Here is a 23,580-nt window from a genome sequence, read left to right as displayed (position 1 = left end):
TTCCAACTCCAAGAATTCTACCTTTGTTGTTGTCACCATAAGTTACATGTCTGCTTTTCTTGGGAGAGATATGTATGAATTTTGATTTGTCTCCCGTCATATGTTTTGAGCATCCGCTATCTATGTACCACTTTTTCCTCAAGGGTTCCTACAAAATCAAGGTTGTAACTTAGCTACCCAAACTTTATTGGGTCCTTGTGTGTTAGTATGAATAAAGGATCCTTTTGGGACCCAAATCATTTTAATATTGTTACAATTTCTTCTAAAATAGCATGTAGATGTGCCATGCCCTTTTCTTCCACAGTAAAAACATGTGATAGAACTAGAATTATATTTTTGTGTGGAAGTAAAGAAGTTTTTATGAAATTTTTGTTGTTTTTCAGATTTATATCCTAGTCCAGCCTTATTAGAGACATGTCTTTGTTTTCCTAATATGACATCTAAATTATTTTTACTATAAGTAAATTTTGCAAGTGAGTTTTTCAACTCTTTGATTTCTTTTTCATACTTTTCACAACAACTACAAGAATCTGACATTTTCTTGTTAGAAATAGTAGAGATATGAACTTTTTCATTTGGTTTAGAAATTGAGACATCATTTCTAAGATGATCTAATTCTTTGTTTAATTTTAAAATTTCATTTTCTAAATTTGAAATTGTTTTCTTTGAAGATGAAACTAACTTTGCAAGTTTAATTGACTCTTTATGCAAATCAGCAAATGCATCTTGCAATTCATCAAAAGAAATAGATAAATTGTTTGAAGATGTTACCTCTTCATCACTTTCATAACATTTTGCCATAAGGCAGAGGTTTATTTCTTCATTTTCTGAATCTTCAGAAGATTCCATATCATTTTCATCCCATGTAATGTATGCTTTCTTCAATTTCTTTTCATTAATATTTTTCTTTTCAGACTTCTCCATCTTTTTCTTGAAGATGGGACAATCAACCCTCAGATGTCCAGGTTGATTGCACTCAAAGCATTTTAGAGTAGAGGATGAAGTTTTTGTCCTTCTTTTAGGTTTAAAATTGGGTCGCTTTTGATTTCCTCTGACTCTCAGAAACTTGTTGAATCTTTTTACAAACAGACTAATATCTTCATCATTATCCAAGTCAATTGAATCTTCTTTATCACTATCTTCTTGGATTGCAGATGAGGCTTTAAGAGCAGTTCCTTTCTTCTTCTTATCAGTTTCTTCATGCTGATTTAATCTTAGTAATTCCATTTCATGCTCCTGCAATTTTCCAAATAATGTAGCAAGAGACATACTAGATAAATCTTGAGATTTTGTGATGGCTGTTACTTTTGGTTGCCATTCTCTATTAAGACATCTTAAGACTTTATTTACTAGATCTTCATTTTGAAAAGTTTTTCCTAGAGATGCAAGATGATTAACTATGTGTGTGAACCTCTTTTTCATGTCTTGTATACTTTCATTTACATTCATCCTAAAAAGTTCATACTCACGAGTTAAAGTGTTTATCCTAGATCTTTTAACATTTGTTGTGCCTTCATGTGTTACTTGTAGTGTATCCCACATATCCTTAGCACTTTTACAATTTGAAACCCTAAAGTATTCATCTATTCCTAAGGCAGATGTAATAATATTTTTGGCCTTTAAATTATATTGTACTAATCTTCTTTCTTCCTCAGTCGAATCTGCTCTAGGTTTTTCTATTGTTGCACTTCCGGCTATTATAGAGGGAACATAAGGTCCTTGTTCTATGGCTTCCCAAATATTTAAATCTATTGCCTCTATAAAGATTTGCATGCGGGTTTTCCAGTAGTGGTAACCCACTCCATTAAAGATGGGAGGTTTATTTATAGAATTTCCCTCGGGAAACAAGTAGTTTGATGAGGCCATAATTCTTGAAGCTTCTAAACTTTATACAAGAATGAAGCTCTGATACCACTTGTTGGACAAGTGGCCTCAGATATCTTAAGAAGAGGGGGTTGAATTAAGATATTACAACTTATTTCCCCAATTAAAATTCTATTTCACTTTCTATTCAAGTTATAAATTCCCTTAATAATGAATTTCTTAAATAATGATTCAAATAGAACAATTTGAATATGAATATAAAACAATAATAAATAAAGAAGTTTAAGGGAAGAGAAAATGCAAACTCAAATTTATACTGGTTCGGCCACACCCTTGTGCCTACGTCTAGTCCCCAAGCAACCCGCTTGAGAGTTCCACTATCTTGTAAATTCCTTTTACAAGTTCTAAACACACAAGGACAACCCTTCCTTTGTGTTTAGAATTCTTTCACAACAAGAGACCCTCAGTCTCTTAATCCCTTTTCAGAATGAAGAAGAAGAAAAGAAGAAATCTCTCTTTAAAGAGATAGATTTAACAATTTGAGCACTCAAATAATTCCTTATTGAATCATAAGTAATTTGGCCAAGGAATTTGTAAGAGGATAAAACAATTTGCTTTTTAAGAGGATAAGACCTTTTTGTTCTGAAAAACTCTTAGCAAATTCATGTCCCAAGTCACACATATATAGGCCTTTGACAGCCATTCAAGAATCAAGTAAAAAGATGTGACTGTTGAGAATAATTTCTGAAAAACTTCTCTGGTAATCGATTAGAGTATGTGTGTAATCGATTACAAGCTTTAAAATTTGAATTAAAAATGTTCAATAACTGCTGGTAATCGATTACCATATATGTGTAATCGATTACACAGTACAAATTTTGAATTCAAATTTAATAGCTGTTGTAATTCGTTTTTGGCCACTGGTAATCGATTACCAGAGAGTAAATCTGTTGAAAAAAACCTTTTTAACTTAGATTTCTTGGCCAAACCTTTTGCGACTTCAATTGGAATTTCCTTCCTATTTAATATACCCTTCCTAAGACTCTAGAGACTGTCTTGATCATTTATCTTGAATATCTTTGTCTTGAATAAATCCTTGAGAAGCATGTGATTCATGTAATCCTTTGGCATCATCAAAACATTCAGCTTGATCCTTTGTCTACACTTGGGATAACTAAAATAGTATGGTTATGTGTTTCATGCAAAATAATTTTCATGCTAAGTTTTAATTGGATGTGTCTTTGTAGGCGATGGCTCCGAAGAAGCTTCCTGCTAAAAGGGATAGGAAGGCAACCACAGGGAAGGGATCTAGTGCAGCCCCGCAACTGGAGATTGAGTTTGACGGACACCGTTTCTGAAGCGAGGAGCATCAACGCTGTTTCAAAGCGATTAAGGATTGGTTTTTCCTCAAAGAAAGACGGGTCCAACTAAGAGAAGGATAGTACACAGAATTTTAGGCAGAGGTTGCTAGGGGGCAGTGGACCTAGCTGACAGAGCCCATGGCTAAGTATGACCCTGAGATAGTCATAGAGTTCTATGCAAACGCTTGGCCCACTGAAGAAGGAGTCATGAATAAGCGCTCCTGGGTGCGGGGACAATGGATCCCCTATGATGAAGATGCTATCAACCAATTCTTGGGGCATCCATTGATCTTGGAAGAAGGACAACGTGTGAATACACCGAAAGAAGAAGCCAAGTGTCAGGTTTTGATGAAGAGGCCATAGGCTAACTACTGTGCTCCCCGTGATTGGATTTTGCACGGAGCGTGATAGGGAGGCAGGTGCGGATCATGCGCACTAGCATGACCACTTTGACCCAGATCTGGATGACGCTTCTGATCAACAACATCCTTCCCAGTGACCATAATTTTGATCTCCCAATGCCTAAATGCTAGTTGGTCTACGCTATCCTGACTCAGATTAGTGTTCATGTAGCAGAAGTTATCTTGGATGCCATCTACTAGTTTGTAGGTATTGCACCTCCGAGACACCAGTGGACCCAAAGAAGTCCAATAGGGCACTGGGATTTCCAACATTGATCACAGGCCTCTGCCAATTGTACGGGGTACCGGTCTCGCCCACAAAGCTCATCCGACCCCCCATTAACAAGTCCTTCATTGAGAAGTACTGCATGCCAAGGCAGGCACAACAGCCGGGGCAAGACCAGCAGTAGAAGCCGGCAGTAGATGCATCACCACTGCCTCCACATCATCCACCGTCCCTAGAGTCTATCTCGGCTCACATGTAGAGGATGGAGCTCCAGATGCACACATACATGCAACATTTGGCTGACCAGCAGGCAGCAAACCATAGAGGTCAGGTGCAGTTGAACGATAGCTTCTATCAGTATACACTACACCAGCAGCACCAGGACCCCAACCCTTACCTGTGGCCTACTCCCGAGCAGTTCAAAGCCATTGTCACATGGCCTAGGGACAGTCCTAATTTTTAGGGAGGTGCAGGTCCCACAGAGGCTCAAGTAGACGAAGACAGAGTTGAGGAGGATGGAGATATGGAAAATGTGATGGATTTCTTCCTTTGAGGAGACTGAGCCTCCCGATCAGGATCTTCTAAATTTGTGAACTTGTCTTTATCTTATTTATCGCTTTCAGAACTTTGTTATGTTATTTCGTTGTGATGATTATTTAAAACAAAAAATTTGAAAGAACTTACACGTGGTTTCTTTTCTATTTTCGCGCGCCCTTTGATTTTTGATAGTGTGGTCTCAGATTACAACTTTGTCTAGGTTTCAAACTTTTCCTAAAAACTAACATGTTGTTTATATAAAAAAAAAAGAAACAATCACCAGCAATCTTTGAAAATTTTGCAGATCAAAACATAACAAAAAGGGTTTTTGAAAAAATGTGTATCTTAAGGGTGAAAATAATGAAAGACTTTCCTGAATACCAAATGGACTCAGATGTTTCGCATGGACCTGATAAAAGAACAATTGTTGAAACGCTAGTTTGATCTGAATATGGAAACAGACCCTAAGCCTTAGTGATTGCATGACCACAAATTTTATATTGAGTGTCCGCATGGATACGTTTTATGATTGATTTTGCATGAATTTCTAATTGTCATAACATATGATTCATGGAAGTGATATGGGCATTCCTTCTTTCTAAGCCATTGGCCAAACAACTGCCCCAATATACATTATTTTCTGCCATTTGCGAACCTTTTGAGCTAGATATTTGATTTTACCAGAACCTTGACCTAGGATGAAAGTTTCCTACCTTACCATAGGATTAGAGAACAAAGGTGTCTTCCAAGAGAGATATCTATCATCTTTTGGTTAGTCATGGATTTTTGAAGGAAATTAAATGTTCATCAAAGAAAGAAAAAGAAAGGAAAACAAAAGAAAGAAAAGAAAAAAAGAGAAAAAAAAGGAAGAGAGGAAAAATCAATCAAAATGGAGAAGAGCAAGAGGAAATGGAAAAGAAAAACAAGGTTTTTTGGAACAAACAATGTTTGAACCATGTACAGAGTTGTGGTAAAGAGTAAAAAGGAAGGGAAAGGATAGTAACTTGGTCAAGATATGAGGGGATAGGAAGTGATCACCCGTTTAAGTTACTAACCAAATCTTTGTGCCTGCTCTCCTACTTACACCAAAAAAAAAAAAGACCAGAGCAACCAAAGCCAAAATTTCCTACAAGTCTGATCTTAAAAAGTCCTATTGATCCATGATGATTATGCACATTATCCTTGATTTGATGGGAAATGACTTGCAAAATCGATTTATGACATATCTGTGATTTGGAATTAAGATGAAACACTTGCCTGTGTGAAGCTTTATACACCTTTGTGCAGTTTTCCCCTATTTGATTGGACCCCGTGTTTCTTCTAATGCTCCTTTAGATACGAAATGCAAATGTCTTAAATCTCATTATTGGTTATAAGAAACTCTATCTGTATGCTTTCATTCCTCCTTCGTTGCATTATTTTTGAGAAATAACTGTCTTAGTATCATATACATACTAAGACGATTGTACAGAAAATCGTCTTAGTATGTGTGACATTCAAAGACGGTTACTTCAATAACCGTCTTAGTACATATAAGATAATAAGATGGTTTTTTGTACAACCGTCATAGTATTTATAGGATTCTAAGACGATTTTTAACATAACAGTCTTAGATTTTTTTTTCGTCTTAATTTTTTTCCCCTGCTATTTTACAATTATTGATATCCAATACCTTCATGCCACAATCAAACAATATCATTAAATTTAATTTATTTTCTAAATAATATTAGATTGCATGCAAGAATACCCCAACAAACAATCCTATCCATATTAGCCTTGTTAGTTAATTATCATCCAGTAAGCAGTGGCACATGATACAAAGAATAATTTGAGTTATTGTATAGACAACAATGTGAACTAAATCTGAAGAGAAAGAATAATTTACAAACTAATACAAAGAACTCAATCCCAAAAATCAGAAATTATCACACACTGGCACATGATCAAATCAAAGTTTATGTCCAAATTTATATGATCTGTTATCAGCAACACAGGTTTATATGAAAGAGAAAAGAAATAAAAATATGGAGTAATATTTGACAAAACTTCACCACAATTAGCTTGAATTGTAGTCTTCCCAGTACCTGTTTCTCCATCTAAGAGGTCAGCCTCATTATACTTTTTAGAGCAAGCAATTGCGCTCCAAAACATGGAGAGAACTGCGTATCTCAACAAAAGGTCTTTTATGATGTTGCAACTGCATATGAAACAAAAAAGAACATACCAAGTAAACATGAGACCTATAACCAATATTGTATCATCATTTAAGCTATGAGAAAGTATGTATTGGTTACTTAGATAAAATCAATATCCAAAAGTCATTAAGCTACGAGAAAGCCAGGATAGCACACACTATTAAAAAAAAGGCCTTCTACATCGGTTCTAATGAGCTTTCTACATCGGTTACGACGCGTGGTGGTAACACAGTGTCGTTGAATACCGACATCGGTTGGAGAACCGTCTTTGAAGGACGACCTTTCTACATCGGTTGTGTAGCTCAACCGATGTAGAATGTGAGCTTTCTACATCGATTCTAAGACTGAAACCGATGTTGAATGATAGGGTTTCTACATCGGTTATCAGTCAACCGATGTAGAATGGGTAATAATGGCAAGGTTTCTACATCGGTTATAAGTCAACCGATGTAGAATTTGAAGCGTTTCTACATCGTTTATCACTTAACCGATGTAGAATAATGAAAAAAACTGGAAACTCTATTACTATTAACTATGTGTATACATAATACAGTTTTATAATCCTTTTAGGCAATTAAACAGTGTTAAAGAAGGCTCAGAAAACAAATTATAGGTACTTTCTTCTATTTCTTGAGACCATCGGTATTTTCCTGCGTATGAAAGAACATTTAAATGAAGTCCAACATCTTGATTTAAAGAACTATAATATAGGTACTATTTTCCAAATTTGTCTTTTAAACATGTTGAGATAAAGCAATGTCAAACTATCCAGTAAATCAAGAATGAAATGTCAGGCAGGTAAAGCAAAATCATTTAGGCCTATTTGCATAAGTTTTTCGATAGAGAGGAAAATAAGAAGAAAAAATGAAATAAACTTCTCCCATAAGCTAATTTTAGATTGTAGGAGAAGACAAATGCCAGCCAGTGTCCTAAGGATATTATTGGTTAAGGAACTAAAAATAGAAATATTTTTATTGGGAGGCATAAAATTACAATACTCATGATATTTTTTGCACTCTCCTATGATTCTTCATAATAAATACTTTCTCTTTTTAATTTCTTAACCAATGCCCTTAGCAATATTCGTAGGAGAAAAAACTTATTTAAACTTCTTATTTCCATCCCCTGTAAGTTCTTAAAGAAGAATTTATCCAAACAAGAACCTAGGTCCTCTTTGGACTTAAGAAACACTTGTGAAAAAAAAGAAGATAAAATGAATTGAAGGTCTCTAATAAGTCAAAATTAGCTTATGTATCCGTTAAAATCAGGTTTAGGAGAAGCTAAATGGGATATCCTTCTTTCTATAAGTTAGCATATGCATAACCTAATTTTTAACTTATAGGAAATTTATTCATTTTATCCTTTTATTTTCTTCTCTTTTAAGTAGCTAATGAGAAGTTTATCCAAACAAGGTTTTAATATGAGATATTTTCTTGTGTTGGTGGAACTCAAAAAGTATCAATATTATTACATGCATTAAAAAGAAAAAATAGTTCTAGAGAGAATTACCATTTCATCAAACAATTCATTCAGGAGTTCAAAATTGACTTTAGATTTGAGACCCTACAAATTCTACGAGCAAACAAGTATTGTCAGTAATTTATTAACAATTTCATAAGATCTTATGTGAATAATTAAAATGAATCTAAAAAATTTGACCAACAAAGCTGCACACACATAAAAAAACCCTAAATCATAAAAAATCTGAGATCATCTTTATCTAAAAAGATGTCAACAAAGAAGCCTTAAACCTGAATTCTCAAGGATTTGAAATTAGAGTTCCAAATGATAGTTCTATCGCCCAAATGGACCCTAGGGAGCAATAGTTCACTTTTGAGTTCCTTTTCTACTCGTCTGTTCTGGACAGTTACAAACCACCCACCTAACAGTGGATTGGGCTGAACCGTGCTGATCAAACATACCATCAGCTCTAACAGGCCAAGTCACCCAAGCACCCACCCAGCAACAATCCAGCCAATCACACATCAACATCCCCTATCAACTAGGAAAATATGCATTAAAAGAGAACAAACTCCAGAAAAATTTAATAATCAGATCCTACTAGAAAATACAAAAACAAATATTCTCTTAATAATTACAAATGTATCATAACCTAGTAATTTTTGGATTAACCTAATCCCTTGATCTTGGGGTTTTACAAAGGAATCCCATGGGATTTTTAGACTATGTATACACACACAAGCATGACTGATTCAAAGATGAGTTATGCATAATGCATTGAAAATTTTCCTCTAGCCAACAAAAGATTTTCCCTTTGGCACGGAACAGAAGTGGAAGAAAGCTTTAGCAACCCCCAATAACATAGGAAGAAAAATAAGGAACATGACTCATGACTTATTGGAGCATGCATGCTTACGAACATTTCCTTCCTTCCTAAAGCAGGTCCCAAAAATTGCAGACTCAATCGAACAAGTTTAAGTCAAACTCTCAAGCAACAACTATCCGAAGAGTTTAAGCTAGTGCAGTGCTATTGTGTCAGGAACAATTTATACCTCAAATTCCCCCTCACGTGTAAAATCTTTAGGCTTGAAGCCAGGAAACCTCTAACCTATTGGCCATAAGCACTTCGATATACCATGTCGAGGACCAACTCTTCTAAAATCTTATGCTACTAGGTACTAGCCAAAAAATGGTCTATAACTATAAATCAAACATGAACACCATAACCTCTAACATGAACACCTCTAACCTTTCTGGATTTTGCCACAGCTTCAGTAGAAGATGCACCAAGCTCTCTTGCCGCTAGTATATCCTCCGAACAGTTTTCAAATTTTGCCTCAAAAGCTTTCTTGTTAATTGCTGCAGCTACTTCCTTGGCTGCTTGCTCCTGAAAAAAAAAGGAAGATTGAGTGAGATCCGTGCAGATTAACCTCCCAAATAAGCCTAAAATTAAACAGAAAACCAGGAGCAAACAAAAGTACAAGCACCCAGTTTTTAATCTAATATTAATATTATTCTCTTTTATTTATTTATTAATTTTTATATGTGTAAAATAACCTAAAAAAATATTTATTTTAGAATAAAAAGATTACCTCCTAATTGATATTTGAGTCTACAGGTTTTCCTTTGCTTTGAATTGAACATCATTCCTTCCCTTTATATTATATTTAAATTAAATAAATAAGACTCATAATTCATCTTGTAAGAAGGAGGGAAGAAATAAGGGAATAAAAAAAAAAGATAAGCACATTGCATAGTCACAATTAATGTTCTGTAATTTAATCAATTTAATATGCTTAAGGGAATGCGGTTTTATTTTGCATTTAATATTGCAATTTATTGTGCCACAATTCATTCATACCATTTATTTCTAAGTTGCACACTTATATATACAATTTTATATTCTTTTTCAAAAAGGAGGCTCATAATGTCTTGCAAAGGAAAGAATGGAGGGAATGAGAAAGAATAAGGAAATATAGCACCAAAAAAAGGAATAAGTGAATTAAAAAAGACAAAACACATACTTACAATTTATGTTCTATAATTTAATCAACTAACTTGATTTAAAGGAATATAATTCAATACTTTTATTATGAAGGATCATATAAGCTCAATGTATATTAAATGTAGACGTAGAAATAAATTTTCTCACGATAAGTTTTAACATAATAATTAAGGTGTTACTCAAATCTTATATTTATCATTATCTTAACCAAATATAATTTATGAAATAGAACTTTGTTACAATAATTTAGTTATAAAGGGTAGGAGTGGCAAAATAGATCAACTTAACTTTATTCCTCATTTCAAAAGACTGCACATAACGTCAATATATAGACTAAACTACATCAATGTTAAAATCTCCTAAAAAAAGAAACTAGGAGTTTAAAAAATGTATTGGGCTACAAGAATATCTAAAGAAAATGTATGTCTCTTGTTGAATAAATACCCTTTTTTTATTAGACATTTGGCCAAAGGTCTCTGCAGCAGATTGAGCTGGCCTTGTATTTTTTGCCTCATAAGCTCGTTTCTGTCTCATTTCCTGCAATAGTGTATTTAACAAACAAAAAAATTATACGCTTGAAGTCTTGGAGTAGTTTATGCAGCATTAATGATACTATGTAAACAAAAAAAAAACAGTGCATAACTATTGGATCCACTCTTCGAAAGCACAGCCATTGAAAAGTATATCGAGGAGTATAATCAATTTGAAAATAAAGCAGTTAAAAAAAATTCTGTCAATCACAAATATATTTTTCAGTGGTAATTAGCACTTTCTACTTGCACTGGCCATGAAGTCCCAATTTTTTATTTCATAGCAACTAATTCCAAACTAATGCCCATGTTAATTTCAGTGGTAATTAGCACTTTCTACTTTCATAAAGTACCTTTTTGGATTTTGCCACAGCTTCAGTAGAAGATGCAGCAAGCTCTCTTGCCGCTAGTATATCCTCCGAACAGTTTTCAAATTTTGCCTCAAAAGCTTTCTTGCTAGCTGCTGCAGCTGCTTCCTTGGCTGCCTGCTCCTGAAAAAAAAAAGGAAGATTGAGTGAGATCCGTGCAGATTAACCTCCCAAATAAGCCTAAAATTAAATAGAAAACCAGGAACAAACAAAAGTACAAGCACCCAGTTCTGAATTTGAACTTCTAATCACGATAGATAGTGGAAAAAAAAACTTAACAGACAACTTGATCTAGCACTATTAAAAAGAAAATAGTAGATAAAGTTATCTGTACCTCAAGATACTCCCTATTTGCTGTTTCCCACAGTATCTTCTTGATATGCTTCCCCTCCTCATCATGAATGTACAAATCAACTTCTTCATCATCAATATCAGATAAAGTTTCTGATTCATCATGAACGTACTAAATGTATTAAGAGATTAAACTCATTAGGATAGGTTAGTGTTAGTGGTGAAGGTTTAGACAGTCTGCATGTAATTCTAAGTTCAAACTTATAGCAATCATTATATGTTCGTTAGCATGTTATTTAATTGAGTCAAATAAGAATTATTTAATTGAATCAAATTCGTTAACATGTTTGATTTTGGCAGGTAATGATGCTCTCCAAAACTGATAAGCTACATATATGTCAATAGAAGAAATGGAAAACAGAAAAGGACAAGTTAGATAGATATATATTGTCTATTTCCTGTCCCCAAATCTGCAACTGGCAAAAGTTTGAGATTAGCAAACCAGAAAGAATGGCAGAAATCAGCAAAACAAACTATCGATACCATTTAAAAAATACAGATATTTTAATTTAGTATTTAAAAATAATTTCCATCAAGGATAATGGCAGATAATTAAAGACTACAAAGTTCTTGTGGCAATAAGCTATTATTAGATTCCTAGATGCAGTCATGTAACAAAACTATAAAGCACCAGACAACATTGCTTTGGATCTACCTATTCAAGCAACAGGTTGAATCATTAGCAGTAGTCATGCTTATAATCATCAGTCAAAGCCAATTATTGTGACATCTAAATATACAGGACTTCAGCCCATATACTATCTCCAAACAAAGAGTTCCATAATTTTCCTATAATTATCAAATGAAAGCATAGACAAAGTGTTGAACACCTATTTCTATAGCCATTAACATATTGATCCATATGTTGCAATAAAGGAGCACCAAGTTAAAAACTACCCAATTTATATTTTAGAACTCCCCCTCACCCCCACCAAAACACCCACACACACACCAAAGAAAAAAAAAGAAAAATATAGTTCATTGAATAAAAGGTACTTTGAGAGACATAGCAAAAAATAGAACCTCAGCAGCCAGGGAATTCTCCAACAACTGAGCTTTTTGAAGACTCATATTATCAGTAGCAGCAGCAATGTAGAATCTTGGATTAAACCTACCTTTCTGTAACACTGCCAGTAGATTAAGCATCTCAACAATATGACGACCTACAACAGATAAAACTATAAATTTGTGGAATTCTCATGAAATGTTTTGATATGGATGGAAAAGAAGGAAAAGAAAGTGCAAACCTGATCCTAAAATAATAAGGGTACTAAAAGGTTTTGAAGCCCTTTTGCTCAAGGGCTTGCTGCTACAGTATAAGAGATAAAGGAGACGAACCAAAATCAAGGAGACAACAAAAACAGCACTTGAAAAGACAACAATTGAAGATATGCTAGAGAAGCTGCAGCCATTGCTTTTATCCATCAGAGGTAGCTTCAAGATATCAGTCAGAGCGACAATTACATCTTCACTTTAGAATTCAGGAGAAAATAAATGTTGTAGATAATATTAGTTTCATAAGCATCTATTTATACTTACAAGTAAATAACTACATATATGGAAAAGAGAGACGCATTGCTAGAACAGACACTGCATACAAGACTAGATTTTGCATATACAAGTGTACTAGACTAGACAAAGGGCAGAAACAGAAATACAATTAAGTGTACATACACAAACACCACTGTTCTCCGTCTTCATCGCCGTGTCGTGTCTTTCTCATGAAGAGCATACCCAGCAGAATAAGAAAAGGTGGAAGCATAGCTGGAGGTAATAGGAATTGCTGACATCGAAATTGGCAGAAGCAAAACGAAGAAGAAGAAGAAGAACAAAAAGAAGTGAAGATGAAGCACGTTACATGTATGGTATGATGGCGTTAGCGATGACGGCTAAGGAACCCTAGAGGAGGAAGAGAGGAGGGCACCAGCGATGACGGCAGAACCCTAGAAGCGGAGTCGAAGAATGAGAGAGAAGTTGAAGAGTGAGAACGCGAGAGGCTGGAGGGAGAAAATGAAATATTAAAAAATGTAGAGTCATATTCTAAGGCGGTTTTTATAAAAACCGTCTTAGAATTACGGTCTTTTAAAGGCGTTTTTTCCGAAAACCATAATAGAGGTGTTGCATTTATTTACCAAAATGCCATTATGTTCTTTCTAAGCCGGTTTTTCATCAACCGACGTAAAATGGCTGTCGTAAAATCTCACTTTTCTAGTAGAGACAATAGTAAACAGTAACTATTATCCACTGGCTAACCAGAAACCACAGATATGCAAAAATGAGAAAACATGAAAAGAAAGGACCATACGTCATCATATAAACTTGTAATCCTTTTGCACTATTTAAGGAGATCTCTGGTAAAGGGAAACAATTATGGGACATTGAAACAAAGACGCATGCATCCTAGGCATTTCAGGAGCAAAGGATATAGGGTAGTGGACAAATTTGGGAAAATCTGCAGACAGAAAAAAAACACAGCGGAGAGGATCAATGTTTTTCCTTGCCCATCTCTACAGTGTTGAATATAATATTTGAGTTGTTAGGATACTAGGGTAGTGTCATATAGATAAAACTTAGTTTCAGTATAATCAAAGCACCAAGCGTAAAAAGGTGGAGCAATAGTGACACAGAGCAAGAATATCATCCCTATATCTTGGAATTGTTTTTCCTATTCTATCCACTTGATAACGTATAGCACTTCTCTCAATACAAAATGAATGAAAATATATCTGGGTGAATGACACATGAGGGTATTAGCAAAGTTTTTTGCCGTTGCAGTAAGCTGTTGTGATAGAAAATTGTCTTCAGGGAAAGGATGATTTAGATTTAGGCAAGAGAAAATGTTATCTTAGGTAATGTAACACAAGTTAAATGATTCTCCAAACAAGAGAACAATGATAGATAAACCTTATATAAAGCTTTGAATCTAACAATTTTCTGTAATTTCCTTAAGTCAACAAGTACATGAAGAACAATATTTAGTGTTTATAGAGTTAAAATTTACACAACACATAGGGACAAACATGCAATCATGAAATCATTAACTATGAAACTTAAGGAATTCTTATGCATTCTACTTTAGCTGAGTGACTGCATAGGCAAAATAAAATTCCAAATTGATCGAGCATGCCCTAATAATACTGATATGTGTTCTCGTCTGCTGCTTTTGCCAAGATTAAATGATTTGCACATTCACATAATAACATAGTAATTCTGATGGTGGAGGAAGATAAAGAAGAGAAGACAATGTGTGTTGGTGTAATTGGGCTGGGTACTTGATGACATGATGGGACGTTAAGGAAGGAAAAAGGGCAACCCGATACGAATAAAAACTAAAAGGTTCAGTCATCAGAAAATATTTTTAATATAAGTACTCATTCACTTTTTATATTTTAAATTTATTATAAAAATATTGTTAAACGTGTAAATTAACAGCTACAAAGTTGTTTTATTTTAACCGGTTGTCTCAAGTAATTTTTAGATTGTTATATGTTGTGAAAAAAACATTGACAATGTAAAATTATAAAAAATAAATTCTTGCATTATCCCAATTTTTCTACTGTAAAAGAAATTACTAGCGATTTAACAGCTACTACCGGTTAAAGCGAAATGAATCTGTATCAGTTAATGTATATGTTCAATATATTTTTCTATGGTTTTAAAGTATAAAAAAATATAAAACTAAACTAATAATTAAATTAAAAATATCTTTTAAAACAAGTGGTAAAATATAGGCCATTATATTAATCTAATAGTTCAAGACAATGGAAAGCCACCAAAGTCAATGAATCTGTTCCAAAAAATTTGCTAGGATAGGCAACAAAATAAGATTTTTTTCTTCTACTTTTTCCTTCAAATAACGAACATCTCTTATGTTACTTAGAAAATTAATTAAATCCTTTCTTTTTAAATTATTTATAACACATATGTATCTATCTATCTATCTATATATATATATATATATATATATATATATATATTAGATTTAATATTATTTTTTTATTGTTACATGTATGATTTGTAGACAAGAATTGTAATCCCACTGTTTTATATTTTTATATAAAATAACGTGGCATAATTTATCTAATATTTAAAACATTTTATATAAAAGAGGAGGAAGTGTAAGGAAAGAAAAAGGAATATGCTTTGCCATAAAAAAAAAGAGTGTGTTGTTAAGCTACAAAGGGGAGTCTCCAAGGAAGAAAAAAAGTATTTAATTAATTTGATTTTAGAAAAGAAAAAAGGAGTGTACTTAGAAGAAAAAGAGAATGAAAATATCAATCACCTTATTATTTCAATAAAACAAATTCCAAGAGGAAGCCCAAGCACAAGTAGGGTTTTAAATATAAAGAGGAGGTGTGCTAAGACAAGTAGGTTTTGGAGTTACGGCCGCAGCTTGAAACAGAGCAGAGCGACCTTGAAGAGCTATGGCTATCGGAAAGAATAAGAGGATTTCCAAGGGAAAGAAGGGCTATAATAAAATTCTTAACGAATTGACTTTTTGACTAAGCTAACGATGGGCATAAAAAATTAAACAAAATCAATTTACTTAACCATTCCAAATTTTGAGGTACAATAGTTGATAATAGTAATTTGCTTGATCATTTTGAATTTTTAATGATATATTTTCTATTTGTATATTAATGATTATATTAAACTCATCAATACTCTTTCTTTTCTTTTCTTCTTTTCACTTTTTTCTTATGATATCAATAGAATTTGTGTATAATGAGTCTACACTGCTAAATCATTTCAAATCATTAATGATGCAGAAGTAAATGAGTGTAACATCAATAATAGTGAGCTCCAATTTTCAAATTAAAATTTAGGAGTATTACATTAGTGCAACAAGGATCAGATTCAAAGTCAGGAAGCAATAATTATTTGCACATATATTTCACAAATAACTGTGCCAAAATCTGAAAATTGGTTTTTGTTTAGACCTGGCCATCGGGTACAAGGTCTAAATGTAATTACCAACTACAGCTAAAAATTAGGACAATTCTCCCTTTTGAACAATAAAATTACAGCTAAAAAATTTTAAGCTAAGGGTGTTTATCTTGTGCAATATACAAATTAAAATATTATTATCAAACTCTCAAGTCAACTCGTAAGAATTTATACTTCTAGCTACAAAAATCACTTGTCAAACCCTTTTTTTTTTAAATAAATTTAATAAACTTGGTAAACTCTTGCAAAGTCACAAACTCTCAAGTATGTACCAAAAAAAAAACTAAAGTATAAAGGCGATTCAATTCAACTAGTCTATAGTCAAGAATAATAGCTTGGTTGTGGTACAAAGCAACAACCAACCTGCTATTCTTATTGCCTTTGATCCTAATTTTCACCAAAGAAGTATATGGAGACTAATTGTCATTTTGGACACAAGAAGATTCAACACTGTCCTCTTGTTACTGGATATATGCAAAACAGAGAACAACTTGCACGCATCTTCACCAAAGAATTTAAAAAAAATTGAATAAATTATATTATACTTGCAACACAAGCATCATTAACATCAATTTTCTAGAAAAAAAATGCATTTAACAACATAGTTTTCATACTCTAATGTTGCAATTCATATAAATCAAACTATTCAAACTTGAACTACAAGGAGGTAGCAAATTCTCAAGTTGCTCTACTGTCAGCTCTTGCGCAGTTGAACAAGAAGATTTGGCAGCATAGAGAATTTGATAAATAAAAAATAATGCACTAATATATTGGTTACATACTAACATAGGTTTATAAAGTTTGAGCAAATGATTCTATGGGACAGCCTTGTTAGATTGATAAATTAATCACGTGCCTTGTGCAAGTAAACATGAACTAAGTTGAGGGAATAGGGTGAAAATTGACGGTGTATCTTGACATCATGCATGGTAAGGTGGTCATTTTTCGAAACCCTTCTCCCACTTATTATATTTTCTTTCTCTCTTGCCAACCACATCCTAGACAGGGAAATATGTGTTACCTAGAGTGCTCTACACTACAATAAATTGAAATAGATAAATATTTCATATCACAAAAACATCACCAAAAGAATCATATTTAAATAACAAACCTTCCTACCAAAGTCTAAATATCAGCACAAGATATCCCATGTATACAAAGCTTGTCCATAGCACTTTCAGTTGAATCCAAAATAAAGCAAGAAATACATTTATATACTGCAACTCTATTATGAAAGGAAAATCATATGTACATGTTAGCTAGATGTATCTAAGGTCCAGAAAGATACCCTCTTGAACATCAAGGATGACTTTCTATCCATACTAATTGTTTAAATATGAAATACATTCTTATTATACACTCGGGAAAGCTTAAAATGGAGGGCAAAAAAAGAAGCTAATGATAACACAGGAGACCAAAAATGCTTATGAGAATTAAGAGAATTTCATCACTCTTGTTACCTTTCTGGATCCCACAAATTATCAGAACATGTCCATTTTGATGGAAGAAGTGCACTTGCTGGCAATTTGCGCCACTTGAAACAATCTTTACATTGAGCCCACTGGATCTTTTCACTGGCACAAATAAAGATCATTGTTGGCAATTAATTTACATACATAAATTAATTAAAAAATATCACCAGTCTGAATGAGAAATTAATGTGTTTCTTGCGAACTTGGTAATGAGACATGCACAACAATAAAAAGTATATAGATAACATCCCTCAGAAAGTACAGAGAAACAGTCAAAAGCCAATGCTTGTCTTGAGGTGAGAGAAACCACACGAAATCAATCCCATATACCATCATCATAATTAAAAAATATCCTGTGAGCCAGATCCATCAACCAACGTATAATATTGGTCCACTTTACATAACATATCTTCGTTCTTAAAGAGTTAAATATGATCTTCATTTTGTAAGGTTAAACAATAAATGACATAAAACGTTATACTAATTTATTTAACATCTAAAAACAAAACAACAACACTTCAAATCTTTAAGATACAGAGATACACAAAACAAAAACTGAAGAAATACAAAAGCTTGTTTACGTTAATGGCATGGGAGGTACTATATATAATGTTAGTAGCGCCACTTTTTTTAAAATAAAAAAAAATATTCTTAGACTAATTATAACTTTGATGAAAATTAAGATTGCTTTTATTTAATTAAAATTTCGTTGTGTATATATATATATATATATATATATAACCTAAACTAAATTGTGTTTGACAAAATAATTTAATTAACTTATAATGTATTTGACTAATTTATAAGTTTATTGTAGGTTAGTTCAAATTTTAAATTTTCTACAAGTGCACACGTTAAATGAATTGGTATGATATTGTTTGATTTTAATCAGTAATTTCAAGATTGAATTTTAGATTTATATTTACATTAAATACACAAAAGAGAATTTAGCAAGCAATAGTATTCGCAGGATGAAAGAATGCTAAAAATTCACAAGATGAAAACAAGAATCAAGCATATATAAGGTCATATACTACCATTTGAAAGCCACCAGAGTCTGTAAGCAAAGCCACCAGGATTTCACAATTGATATGTGCCGAAGGTGGTTGTAATTTATAAAAACTTAAATCTTTTAGAATTTTTTGTATAAAAATGTATTTTGTAAAAATTTATAATTTTTTCTATGAAAATATAATGAATTATTTTTTTTATCCCTATTAAATAATTTCTGGATCCCGACTCTTAGATAATTTTTTTAATTACTTGTTTTATAAAAATCCTCCTTCCTTCCCAACAATCATCTTCGTCATAATAATGTTAAAATACTTTGCACCCCACAATGTTTTTTTGTAAAGAATTCACACAATACCCCTAACCTTGGACGCGTATATCTCAGCAAACTTGCGAATCCAAAACCCCCAACCTTTGAAGGCACAAGCGAACAACATTTCCATTTGAAGGCCATCACGTTAGTCTGGTAAGCAGTACGGAGCACACTGGTAATAGAGGTAGTATATCCTGGCAAGGAAGCACGACAAGAGAATAAGGAACATATAAGAAAGCATTTACTTGTTGGTGAGAGAGGAAGAAGAAGAACTTACAGGTAGAGAGAGAGAGGCTAAAGGCTAATGTGAAGGATATTTGTTATGTTAGTGCATACCTTGGCGGCTACGAGGGTGTGGGGGCGCTCACACCTTATTAGTAAGAGAGGGCGGAATGGTACCGATCAGAAGGCAGAGAGAGGAGAAGAGGGAAGGTCGCGGCAGCAGAGAGAGTGGAGCAATGCGGTGGCAGCGACCATGGAGGATTGGGAAAAGTGAAACAACGACTTTGGAATTGGGCGTTGGAGAAAGAAAGGGAGGGTTTGGCTTTAAAATAAGATCTAGGGTTTTCTGCTGACCAAGGAAATGATGGTCGTGAGAGGTGGAACTTGTGTTTTTAAGATTGTATCGAGTGGTAATTAATTACTGGGAATAAAGGCGGTTTTCTCTTAAAATCGTCGTTGTTGTTTTGCCAATAATTACAAAATTGCCACCCAAGTATATTCTAAGACGGTTATTAACAACTGTCTTAGAATGTGCGTTGTAAAAAATAATTTTCAGGTATTCTAATTACAAGTTTGCCATCGCGTCACATTCTAAGATGGTCCTAGATAACCGTCTTAGAATGTGCGTCGTAAAAGGCTACATTTCTAGTAGTGAGAGGGACAACTGTCAGACCCTAATTTCGTCCGGGGACTATCATTCACTGATATTTTGATTCTTGCTAGCCGAACTGCATTGTTTGACACTAGTTACCGCACAAGATGAAAGATGGTTCATTGTTTTGATCAAGAATGCGAAAGATACCAAAAAGGAGGGACAAAATGGTCTTTTTATTGAGTTTCATGGACCCTAGCTCACCCAGGCTAGCCTTTGGCTCACCTGGGCCCTTAAATGACTTCAGGCTGAAGGAACCAGCTCGCCTGGGCGAGCCAGTTACTTCAGGAGTAAGTCTTAGCTCGCCTGGGCGAGCTACCATGGTCCCTAGTGCCTTTTTTTCTATAAATAGGCATGAAGGGGAGCTGAGGGAGGGGTTCCAGCATTGAGGAGTGAAGGAAATTGAGAGAAATAAATGAGAAGAAGAAGAAAGAAAAGGAAATGAAGCCAAGGCGCTGCCAAATTGCGATTGTGATCAATCTCTACATCGTTCTTGGTTCGGTGTTTCTCATGCGATCATTGATTAGTTTTGTTTTTATGATTTGAATGCGATCTATGCACCCATAGGGGTCCCCTTTGTTGTTTTGTGCATATTCATCTCCTCCTTCTATCATCGGTAATCTCTTTTCTTTTATAAAGTTTAATCTTAACCGATCATTAGCACCGTAAAGTTGTCTTTTAAAGTCATTGAAAGTTAATAAAACCAACGCATAACTAATTTTCTCTCCATCAAAGTCACTTGAAATCATTCAAGGTCCAATGCCTTAACAACCCTCTTTTGTTCTTATTAAAAAGAATCTTTCAAAAGCATAAAAAAAATTTAACACACAAACTTTCTCACTTTAAAGAACTACGTAGGTCTGAATTCCTCATCGCACCTGAGGATATGTAGGAGCTAAGGCAACACCCTTGTCGACTCAAAAAAATAAAAAAATAAAAAAGGGTAAATACACAATTTTGAAGTCATGTTTTGCACACTCAATCAAAGGTTGTCGTCCCTCGTAACAGGCGCGTGGGGTGCTAATACCTTCCCCATGCGTAAACAACTCCCGAACCCTTATTTTCAAAATTCGCAGACCTCTTTTTGGTTTTTCTAACGTTTTCCTCGAATAAACGTTGGTGACGACTCCAACGCATTTTCCTTTTTGGAAGATGCACCTTTGGCATTTCCCCTCGCCCTCCTGTCGAATGGTAGGTTGCGACAATGTGTCTTAACTTAGAGAAATGTACCTTCATGGTTCATAGAGGATAATTCCTCTGCTTCATGTTATTTGACTAAGGAATTGAGGCAACCCCAAATAATGTGAGGCCATACTAAAAATAAAAGGCATAGAAACCACACAGTGAGTCCAAAGGTTGGTTGACCACATTGTCGCACTATGAATATTCTTATCTAAGTTAGCAGTCAACTATGCCCTATCTTCTAGTGCATTAAAAAACATTGTAAATCCCAATGGACACCCAATTGCATGGAAGTGCTCCAAATTATCAAGAGATACAAGTCATCTTTGCCTATCCTGAAAAATCAATGTCATGCCAATAGTTGATCTTATACTTGGCCTCAAACAAAAAATAATCAATTTTTCCTTAACATAGGAAATGGAGGGAAAAGAACAGTTAGTCTATTTCACTAGTTGCACTTTCCAAGGGATTTGGATAAGATATTAGAAAATAGAAAAAAGTAGTTTTCACCTTAATTACATTACAATAGCTAGTTGCCTTGGGCCTTATTTCGAAAGTCATATGATCGTGATAAAGACAAACTAATTGATAAATTCATATTTGATGAATTTATGTACCTAATTTTATTTGTAACAACAGTGAAAAAGAACTATAAAAAATAAAGACAAAAATAACAAAAATATTTTGATTTTAATTTTAGTGTAAATAAATATATATTATTTGAGAAATTTCTTTTTATTTTTTTAGGAAAATAAAGCAAAAGACATGTATTGTAATTTCTCAATGTTTTGTTAAACTCATTGTAGATTAGATAAACTTTGTACAATTTCTCTATTTGGATTTGTTGATTTAATATAGTTTCTTGTTTTTTTAGTAACTTTTGCTATTTTTTTTTTTAACACTTGTTGAGAACAATGCAAGTATAAACATACTAAGGAATCATATGTTTATACTCTAGCTAGAGTTAAAATTATTGTGTCTTTTGTTGATACCCAAAATGATACTTCATAATACATGTGTTCACATAGATTTGAATCTGTATGCTTGATGAAATATCATGTAGTTACAAAACTATGCACATGAAGATATGATCAAAGGGATTTTATGTCATGGATTTCACTGAAGAATATAATATTGAAATCTCAACTTCCAATACATGTTTGAATTACGTTAAACTAGGATGAAATATGATGATTACAAAAGAATTTTAATTTCTAATTTGTCTTACCATTAGTTAAAAATGTTATGAAAAATTATAAACTAGCAATAGTTTTTTTCTAAAAAATTATTTTCGTGGCAAATATGACGGTAGCATCATATTTGCTTCACCTTCCTAACAATTTTTTGTGAACTAAAGTTATTTACATCAATCTTTAAGAAGAATAATACTTTTTATTTACATTAAAATATGAATCATTTGATCGTCTTCTTGTTTATGTTCAAATTTCTAAATGATTGTCTTCTTGTTCATGTTCAAATTTCATAAAAATTGACACAAATAATTATAATAATATATAATTATAATTCAACAATTTAATCGATCAAATTCACATGCTATATAAAGTTATTAACTGGTGCAAAAATTGATACCAATGTCTTTTGATCCACCCCCCACACGTATATTTCCTAATAACTTAATGTACAACACAAAATTAATCAATCAAACTTTCAAATCATTTGATATTATCTTTATAATTATTTATATCAAACTTCATTGAGCATTCAATGGTATGTTATCAAATGAAGGTCATTTACTTATATTTTAAATAACATATTAACCGTTAACATAAAATAATTCGATGAAGTATTAATTATAATTTTTTATTATATGATATTTTATAAACTTAATCCAATTTTTAAAAACATCCAATTTAATAGTGGATAAAATATATATTTATAAAGTTAAATAATTTTTCAAAATTCAGTAAAAATAAAGGTTGTTAATATCTTCCCTACATGTAACGAATTACAACCTTAAAAGTGTAGATTCAAATATTTTTTTAAGGGTTTTTTTAATGTATCTTAAAAATATTTTGTTGATGGTCTATTTGATTTTCAATTGAATGTGTTATATTTCGTGCGTAATTCAAGTTACGATGTGATTGTGACAAACTATGAATTCAATCTACATATTTAATAAAATTAAATGGATGTTTTGATTTAAGGACTAAAATAAAATAAAAAAAACAATTTTCAGGGATAAAATATGTATATTTTATTTGAAAGCTTAACAAAAAACTGATTTAATGGTCTAAACGGTAAGCTGGATGTTTCTAAAGTTTGAACATAAAGAACAAGACACATACACTATCCAATATCCATCCTTCCCTACTTTTCCTCCCCTCAACAAATTCTTTTCTTTTTGCTCAGGCAACTATATAAATTAATCAAACCATCAAAATGCTCAGAATTTTGAAAAATATAATTGAAAGAGGGAATTGCAAAGGGATCAAGGACTTAATATCCTCCATGTTCGTTGTCTCTTAACCATCAAGTGTTGAAACTGGAAGGCCCACGTTAAA

The 23,580-nt window shown here is 33.1% G+C and overlaps 1 protein-coding gene across 10 annotated transcripts; it reads right to left on the bottom strand.

The window, feature by feature from the left end:
• Positions 1 to 6,161: 6,161 nt before the first annotated feature.
• On the bottom strand, positions 6,162 to 19,604 carry LOC114391986. 10 transcript variants are annotated; one of them, XR_003662220.1, is made up of 11 exons: positions 19,339 to 19,603; positions 19,055 to 19,196; positions 17,667 to 17,780; positions 12,507 to 12,730; positions 12,283 to 12,422; positions 11,243 to 11,371; positions 10,894 to 11,031; positions 10,455 to 10,547; positions 9,255 to 9,392; positions 8,054 to 8,116; positions 6,162 to 6,546 (listed from the first exon to the last, which is right to left on the bottom strand). XR_003662220.1 is itself a non-coding variant. In XM_028353014.1 (10 exons), the coding sequence occupies exons 2-10, from the start codon at positions 19,130 to 19,132 to the stop codon at positions 6,472 to 6,474; spliced, it is 1,131 nt and encodes a 376-aa protein (XP_028208815.1). In that variant the 5' UTR covers positions 19,133 to 19,196; positions 19,280 to 19,603; the 3' UTR covers positions 6,162 to 6,471. The 10 variants fall into 10 exon arrangements, 9 of the variants coding, with proteins under 9 accessions (XP_028208815.1, XP_028208813.1, XP_028208814.1 ...); XM_028353014.1 differs by lacking the exon at positions 8,054 to 8,116 and having other exon boundaries at positions 12,507 to 12,725; positions 19,048 to 19,196; positions 19,280 to 19,603; XM_028353012.1 differs by lacking the exon at positions 8,054 to 8,116 and having other exon boundaries at positions 19,280 to 19,603.
• Positions 19,605 to 23,580: the final 3,976 nt, after the last annotated feature.

The sequence above is a fragment of the Glycine soja genome, chromosome 17 (genome assembly GCF_004193775.1).
Source record: "Glycine soja cultivar W05 chromosome 17, ASM419377v2, whole genome shotgun sequence".
Lineage (NCBI taxonomy): Eukaryota > Viridiplantae > Streptophyta > Magnoliopsida > Fabales > Fabaceae > Glycine > Glycine soja.
Note: the sequence above shows the minus strand (reverse complement) of the source record. Positions and strands in the feature narration are given on the sequence as shown.

What these genes read in the sequence shown, in the direction of transcription:
- LOC114391986 (XM_028353012.1), bottom strand. Translation starts at nt 19,143, where the DNA reads ATGGCCTTCAAATGGAAATGTTGTTCGCTTGTGCCTTCAAAGGTTGGG. An exon ending in CTGAGATATACGCGTCCAAG is followed by an intron (nt 17,781 to 19,054) that starts GTTAGGGGTATT and finishes TATTTGTGCCAG; the next exon opens with TGAAAAGATCCAGTGGGCTC. An exon ending in AGAATTCCCTGGCTGCTGAG is followed by an intron (nt 11,372 to 12,282) that starts GTTCTATTTTTT and finishes TAATACATTTAG; the next exon opens with TACGTTCATGATGAATCAGA.